At 42.2% G+C, this 8,884-nt stretch overlaps 1 protein-coding gene across 1 annotated transcript in view; it reads right to left on the bottom strand.

Annotated features, from left to right (window-relative positions):
- The window catches only part of pde1cb (phosphodiesterase 1C, calmodulin-dependent b), a 66,029-nt gene extending 57,145 nt beyond the window's left edge, over positions 1-8,884 (bottom strand). Inside the window, exons 1-2 of the mRNA XM_053487225.1 lie at positions 8,640-8,884; positions 5,053-5,079 (exon numbers count right to left, since the gene is read on the bottom strand). Coding sequence (XP_053343200.1) covers positions 5,053-5,079; positions 8,640-8,740 — 128 coding nt within the window. The 5' untranslated portion in view covers positions 8,741-8,884. The remainder of the gene's footprint in view (positions 1-5,052; positions 5,080-8,639) is intronic.

Consider the following 8,884-nt stretch of genomic DNA (forward strand, 5'->3'; position numbering starts at 1 on the left):
TGTAACAGCACTGCGATGTGAGACGTAACCAGAAATTAAGCAACACAAGTAAACACAAGCAGGAAGTTTGCTCACGTGTGATGCCATTCATTCAGGTCCAGCCGCGCAACTAAGCCAGGGACTACAGCCGTGCAACTAAGCCAGGGACTACAGCCGCGCAACTAAGCCAGGTACTACAGCCGCGCAACTAAGCCAGGGACTACAGCCGCGCAACTAAGCCAGGGACTACAGCTGCGCGACTAAGCCAGGGACTACCGTTCGCCCTTACGTAACTGCTTTCATTTTTACGTTAGCCTGGATGTGTACCCCCGCTGAGTGCACTGTGTGGAAACATTTATCCGGCAAAGCTGAATGAGGAGTATTGTGGTCCACACCGAGCAATCAAGCAGTTCCTCAACCTGACAATTACCTTTGGCGAGGTTCAGACTGAACGCTGGCCCTAGAGTCAGCTTTCACCGCATCTCTACAGCCGATAAATGCTTCTCCTTCCGTGGCTCATGGTAAGTAAGGGAAAGAAATGAAAAGGAAAGGAAAGCAGCTGCATGTTTGCATTCACCACCCCAAACCTTTGCTGTGGGCCGAGGCCCAGGATTCCACAGCAATCTGCGTCAGTGAGAGAGTGCACTTGGGATTAGTTTGCGACAGCAGAACACCTCGGACGCCAATACCTAACTCACTCTTTTTACCCTGCCTAATCAGCATGTTTTTCTTGGCTCAGCTTACTCTATATCTGGCTCTGCTTTCTGCTATTAATGTACTTCATAGTGATTAAGTCCTACAAGTGCAGATTTTGTATTTCCTTTGCTAGCCTTTCTGTCTCTTTTTACCTCTCTCGGTCTCATTTACTTATTGTTATGCCTTTAATTAGCCCGTTTAGCATCAATGAACAAGGAGAGCATCACTTGATTATGTTAAGTCTATACACACGCATGTGAGTGTGTGTATAATATGCCCAACCCTTGATTGCTTCTATGATTTACATGCAGCTGTGAGAAGCACCCGTCTCCATTAGGACAACGTTCAGCACTTGACGCCGCGAAAGCTTGTATAACGTTTCTGTCTGGTGTTTGTACAAGAGGGGAAAAGACGTCCCCCCAACAGCCATTTTTCACTCAATTTAGCAGTAGAGAGTTTCTACTTTCACAGGTCTCGCCTCATCAAACTCCGGATTGGTGAAGGATGATTACTGCACGCCCCCAAGCCTGACACGGCCTTTAGTCAAATTACAGCCTAGCATATTTGCCAAACTATAAAGCCCAGGATAGACCAACGCAAGTCATGATCACAATTAATTACAACTGTCTCTAAAGAGGAGGGGGCAAAGTAAATAAATAAAAGTAGAGATTCCCTATAAGTCCTCAATTTTTATGTGCGCTTGATTAAAAGTACAAGAGTACTCACCTTCAAATTTCAAACATACAGGTCTCTCTCTCTCTCTCAAATTTGATCAATGTTTACAATTTCATACTTTTTAACACTGTTGTCAAGTTACAGTCAATTTTCATGACACACCCTCTTCCATCAGTTAATCAAGTCTATATTCAGCTTCATGCAACACGTAGTTCAGACCCAGCAGCACAAAAGGCATTCCAGGAGTGGACGATAATGCTGCTGGGACGTTTAACTATACAGTGTCTATCACTCTGCATTACAGGTTTTTTACACTAACTAGTCTGGGATAGCTCAGTGGGTAAGGCATTGTACTATGGTTTGGGAGGTCCCAGGTTCAAATCCCTTGACTGCCAAGTTGCCAGTGAGCAAGGACCTTAACCCTCACTTGTATATTCAATTATAAGAGCATCTGCCAAATGAAAATGTTGGGCACAGTATGGGTGAAAGTAGGTGTGAATGGAATGCAGTACTAAGGAAAGAGCAGCCGCTTGATAAAATCTCTAGCTAGCTAGCTCCTAACACAAGGCGGAATCCCAAATCCCTCTGTAAACCCCCAATCTGGGCCCTACTTGGTGTGTTGAACAAGTGATTGTACACCTTATAGCGCACTAGCTTTTCGTTTAGCGCTGCTTCTAAAGCGGAATAAGTGGAAATATAAAGTAAATCTCATAAGTTCCTCTGGACTGTTCACCACCTCTATGATTTATTCTCCTCACGTTATAGCTACATAGTACTGGTAATAATTAAAAAAATTACACTAACTCACGGGCGCCAGGTCCGCTAGTCGCGGTTAGTTAGTTCTGCCATTCGCAGAAGGATACATATGTGTTGGCGGAACAAAATAACTGGTTAAATGAACAAACAAATCATAATCTGTTGCTAGTGAGTGGTATTCCTGGAGCTGATGTATAAAAGCAGTATCACACTCGAGGTCGTGCGGTTGTGCTGGTTATCAGCACGACTGTGATCCCGTCATGTCTGCGATCGATTTTAATAACCTGAAAGAACAGCAGTCCCTCCCATGTGATACTGATTAACTATAATCAATGTACCTAAGCGTCACATGACTAGACATGCAGACAGTCTCACTCAGTGCTCAGCTCGTGCAGGAAGTGCCGAAACTATGCATGCTAATATGGCTTGCTACGTCACATCCCTAACTTGAATTCTAATTTGTAGATGTTTATAAAAGCCCATGCATTTTTTTTTTTGCTCTAGTATCAACTCCATTACATAAGCACAACTAGCATGCAGTATTACTGAGCTGCGAGTTATTACAGCGTCCTGCAGCAGGCAGCGGTGTCAGGAAATGACCTGAGAGACTACGGCAGAATGTTCTCTGGTCGTTTAGCAAGGGAGAGTGAGAAAGAGAGAGAGAGAGAGAGAGAGAGAGAGAGGGAGAGAGAGAAACAACAGCTGCGGTTCAGACATCGGCTTGCTCAGCGCCCATAGGAAGTTAATTTCATTTATTTCAGTGTACATTGTAGTCCATTGATTTCCAGTCAATCCCAAGCTCACAGACATCCTACATATTCTCTCTCTCTCTCTCTCTCTATATATATATATATATATATATATATATATATATACTTGTGTTTACACACACACACACAGTATTTGCCTTGTTGCATCGTGTCAGTAATAACAGTCCCAGAATTCTCTGCAGCCAATTAGTCTACCATAATTACCCAGAGCCCCATTGAGCTGTCAATCAGAGCCGAGCGACACAGGAAGTAAGGAGAGGGAACTCTCCACTGAGCCCGCCCCCCCACAGCCCAGCCAATTAAACCCACTCCTGTCCTCTAATATTAGCCCAGACCCACCCTTCTTCCTTTCTCCCTTTCTCTCATTGTTGTCTCTACACTGCTTTTCACTTCCTCTCTCAGTGATTCTCTCTCTCCCTCTCTCTCTCTCTCCTTCTGCCTGTCAACAATAGTGGAGCTCTTGGCAACAGCGACCACATATTTGTTCCCAACAGATGTCCCTTTAAAACAACATGACACCAACAGAACATATGGGCTGCCATTAGTATCCCCACGTCTACCACTGAACCTGATAGTGTTAATCTGTTCGCGCGATACTGCAACAAAAGAGTCGATGAGACGCAACCAAATAGGAACACGTGATTCGGATTGAATAAATACTATGTGTGCCGAACATGAATACGAATGCACATGAAAAAAAAAATGTTTCTTAAAAAAATAAAGGTTCACAGGGTATGTGGATGAGACAGGTGTTTATAGTGACTGGGGTCCTGCAGACAAAACAACCGAAACCAAATAGTCCAGTTAGAAGAAGGTCTTTTATATTGAAAGTTTTATACATTTCACCTGCAGCACTAGAGCAAAACCATCCTGTGAGACTTAATAGGAAGGAGTCACAAAAGTCTTATCAGTCCTATCAGCATTTTCTGTTCAAGGCTACTGTCTCCCCAGTCACTGCAGTGCAGGTGTGAACGTGATTACGTGATCAGTTCATTTGGAACTACGGTGTGGGCAAAGATGGACGAAGGAAGAAGGGCAGCGTGGTGTACCTGGTGCCGTTAATTATCGTTGAGTTTGTGCACAGTATGGAGAAAGTGTTTTGTCACAAAGAAGTGTGTGTGAGACGCTCACTTCTGTCCACAGTGTCGGCTTCGTTTTTGAGGCGTTAAAGCATCCTCCCTAGAGTCCTGATCTCCTTCCGTCTGACTTTCACCTGTTCGGTCCCTCTGAAAGCAGCACTATGAGGACGCAGACAACGGTGCATTCGTGGCTCGCAGTTCGGAACGAAACATTCTTAATGAGGGAATACAAAAGCTTGGTGACAAATGGACGAAGTGTATTAAGAGCGAGGAAATAATGTCGGAAAATTATCTATTTGTTTATTCTAAAATTTTATCAAAATAAATTCTACAGTTAAAGTGCGGATCATTTTTGACTTAACCTCGTACCTGGTATGATGTGATGGGAAACAATATTAAAGCAAACAAAGGCAAACAAAATTAATGACACTCCAATTTCTAAAGTTTATTAAGGCCACGCCCACTTTTGGTTTGAATCTGGATACAAATGTAAATTTTAAATCTGGATACAAATATATACAAAGGCAAATCAGATATATAAGAGATGCATGACTTCAAAAACAGAAATTTTTGTCCGTCCCAGTCTCTGATCAGAATCCTAAACCCTGCTAGAAACTTAAAGGATCATGGATGCTCCCACGGATGTTAATCGCCATAAATGCTGAAAAAAAAATTCATTGATTTAAGGTTGTATTTAGCAGCATTTTGTTTGGATCGTGCATTTAAACATTTTGTCAAAGTCATTATAACTTACAAAAACAAAGTTGTCCTGATGTTGAATTTCTTCACAACGTCATTACAAATGCTACAAAACTTCAATATAATATTCTACTAAAATATAAAAATATAACAAATACTGCATACACACTGGGACTACAAGGGCTTTTGCCATTGACCTCAACCTTTAAGCCAGAGGAAAACAAGATGGTCGAGAAAATTTTCATGACATCTTTATTTCATGATAAGTCACATTTAAATAGATAGATAGATAGATAGATAGATAGATAGATAGATAGATTGATTGATTGATTGATTGATTCCAGCATGGAAGAGGTAATCAATGTTATTCAAACCTCGATCGCTCCAGGCCGCCTTACCTCTGTGACGTCTTCTTATACTTCCTCCTGTTCCAACACAGAAACATAAAGAATGAATTAATTATACACACTGTATATAGTTTTATTGAATATAATAATTACAATTTGCACCCAAACGCAAGTGTGTATACTGTATTTCAGACAATCAGGAATGTTGATAATTGAACAGAAACACATAACTGTGTTCAGTGACCAAAAGTCCCGTTTTGACATGAACACCCTTCATATTTGTACCTCGAATTAAGTAACCTTTTTTGCTTGTTTATTTATTTATTTATTTATTTTTTATTACCAGGTAGCAATAATAATCTTCCAGTTTAAGCAGATCATCCTGTGTTTAAACAACTCAATGCTATTCAGGTTGGAGTATTTTTTTTTTCTTTATCATTGACTCATTTCGCTTTATTTCAATAGGTTTTACTTTTAATTCTGAACTATTCCGTGAGCTTTTTTTTAAATTCCCGGTTAAGCCTTTTCGACAGTGCGCTGGTGAAGTGTTCGATCAAGCTGTGCAGTTGGACACTCTAAGCACATTTCACACAAACGCATTAACAATGCAATAGCAGAAGAGCAGTTCGTTGATGCACGAGGGAACGCCGCCGTCTTCATCCGCATATCATCTCTCTCAGTGATCAGACCGATGCTCCAGCTGAGATTGGGACTGAGATGCTTCAGTAATGAACGACTGCGCTCTCTCTCTCTCTCTCTCTCTGCACTATAATCTCTTTGTGCGCTCTCTCAGGGTCCATTAATATTCTGCGCACTTACCTATGTATATTCATGTGGAAACATTTGTGCACACAGCTCTTGGTCTAGTGTCGTGGTGGTGGTAGTGGTTGGGGTGGGGTCAAGTCTTAAATCACGCTAGTGAAAGTAGCTGACCCTAAAAAAGTCGCTTTCTAGTTCTTAAATTCCAATTGGTCAGAAGGTGTTGATCGATACTCTATAATAAAACGTTGGCAGCTTTAATAAGAATCAGATGTTTATATGAATGCATTTGTTTTAATGCATAATGCAATAAATAATGTTTGAAGTAATTGCTTTTAGCATTAAATGTGCAATAAGGAGATGTTCATTTGACATTTTTGGAATGATGCTCCAGCGTCAGCGATTTTTGTCTTGGTAATTTCCTTTCATCCATCCATCTATCCATCCATCCATTATCCACGTTGCTTAGCCTGTGTAGGGTCGCAGGGGGCTTGGAGCTTATCAGTGGGATCACGGGGCACAACCATGTCGCTTTCGAGTTGTCAATTCCGATTGGTCAGAAGGTGTTGATCGATACTCTACACTAAGCGCTTTGGCAGCTCTAGTTCCAATCAGACAGCAGACATTCCCACAAAACACTGGGAGATCATGGAAACTTCATAAACAGAGACGAGCTGTGAGATTAGAACCCACAACCCGGAAGAAGCAAAATGAAGGGACAGTGCTGGCCATTGTATTTTTTTCCTAATTTTTATTGTCATCACTTTTCACTTTTACATGCACGGTTAGGTTGTGCTATGCTCGACCAGGCCATTTAACTGGACTACTGCTGTTGTCCATGATACTCCCCCATCAGCTTGTTAGTACACGACAAGTGGTTTCCTGGTTGACCAACTACATCACAGACTAAACGCTTGATAAACAAGTTCGCTAGTGGCGAGCTGCATGTCAAGCTGTTGACAACATGGACAAATTTACAGCTTGGAACATTTTTGTCCAAACGAGATTTGCGCTATCTTTCCTAACGGTACTATCGGATGCTCTGTGCTTCTTCCCCTCCGTTCCACCTTTTCCTTTTGTTAGATTTGTTGGGTAAAACGTTCTGATGGAGGCCGTCCTGACTCCCAACCTCATCACTGGGTGTGCTTGTCCGTCTTTCAGAAATGTGACTCAGAGAAGTATGATTTCAGTCTGACTAGCATGTTTAAAAGTCCGGCTAACTCAATGTCATGTAAACGCACTGATCGTTAGGACCCTCCCCCATTGAGAAGACAACTCACAGCAGTGGACAGGCCCAAGACGATCACGTGCTGGCCACATCTGTTGGAACTCCTCACACAACGTTGGGGAACGTCGCGACGCACTCTGAGGAACGCGCTATCCACCGCATCTACTCGCGTGAGCTCACAGACGCCCGTGATTGACATTCCGTCTGTGCGATTTGATTGATGTGAGAGCTGTTATGCCATCCAGCCCCCCCTCCAGAGGCCACAGCCAACCTGCTCTCCGGATGTCCTTGTTAATATTAAAGAAGAAACTAATAAAGCCGAGTCCCGCAAGGGAGCGACTGTTTGTAATTGCCACGACACAAAACAACAGGAAGTGCTTTGTGTTTGTCCCAAAATTATAACACGTTATTTAAAAAGGGTAATTGCATCCAAGCCGATGTTGTGTAATCGGAATTAAACGCTTTGATAGCGATGATGTTTTTTTTTTGTTTGTTTTTTTAATGATGATTTCCATTATATATGGACCCCAGAGAATTACAGAACCGGTTCCACTTCATGGCATCACATGACCGTCAATACGCAGCAGAGGGAGAAAGAGAGAGATAAAGAAAGGCAGAGAGCCAGAGATAACAGACTGTCGTGCGTCAAACACTTCTCAGGTGAACCACAGACGCTGATAAAGATCTCTGACCCTCAGCAAAAAACGACTGCCTCTCCCATTCACCGCCGCTCCATCTGTAACGTCTCACTGACACCCTTTACACTTCTTTATTAATTTTTTCATTTTCTTTTTTAAAGGTTGTTAACAGCATGTTCTTCATTTGCTTCACTTTTCATCTATATTCACAGAATGGTGTGTTTTTTTTTTTTTTGTCTGTGTTTTTCAAATCCAGACCTGCAGCAATATGAGACAGTGTGTGTGTGTGTGTGTGTGTGTGTGTGAACTTGTCTCATAGGAAAATCACATTACTACGAGTAAATTGTCGGCTTTCGTGAAATGGAATACTCCTATGAGAACACCTTTAGCCTGTTGCATAGTGAGTGTGACAGTTATTAAGGAGATATTTGGATTATTTTGCACCATTTGTATTTGCTTCGGAGGTGAGATAATGAAGTGATGCTCCCAGGACGCTTGAGGGATCACCGATTTTTTTTTTTTTTCCTTTGATAGAGGTGCTACTGTATTTGTTTTACTATGAGTTGATCTCAGGATGTTAAGGATCCCATTGATGGTGCAGTAGACAAAACAAGTCTGGAGCTCTCTCATGGAGTTTCTATAGATAATCCATTTCTGATAGACACATCTCTTCACATCTGTTAGGGAAAACAATGCTAAATCCGTCAACTTCCTCCCTTACATCATGTTTGGTTTGGTTTAGTTTGTTTTATCATAAAGAGTTAAGACACACAATTCCTTACTGTTTTTAAAACCCTTATTTATGCAAAGTAATGTAACCTTGAAGATCGATTTTTTTTCTAAGAACTGCTGCACAGGGAGATGTTTATAATAATTCCGAACTCATTCTGATGTTCCTACAAAGAATCATTGGTATTGAGCAAAATTTTAAGACTCTGATGCTTTTTAGGTCTCATTTCACTAGTACACACATAAACACACACACACACTAAGACCTGTTGGGAAGTACTTACAGTCCCCGGAGCCGGAGCCAGATCTTCTCGATCTGGTCTGGTTGAAGGTACTTCAGCGAAGTGCTCTCGAACTCCTCGATCTCTTTGGTCGGAGACTCCATGGTGAAGTTAATCCGGAGCGAGCGAGTGCGACGGAGGCGCGAGAAGGAGAACGAGGGGAGAACCCGTGTCCCCTCTTCAATGCAGCTGCGGCCAGGACGCTACCGCTGGCAACATCCTCCGTCCCCCTGCTCCGTCCCCCTCCT

This window comes from Clarias gariepinus, chromosome 25 (assembly GCF_024256425.1).
Source record: "Clarias gariepinus isolate MV-2021 ecotype Netherlands chromosome 25, CGAR_prim_01v2, whole genome shotgun sequence".
NCBI lineage: Eukaryota > Metazoa > Chordata > Actinopteri > Siluriformes > Clariidae > Clarias > Clarias gariepinus.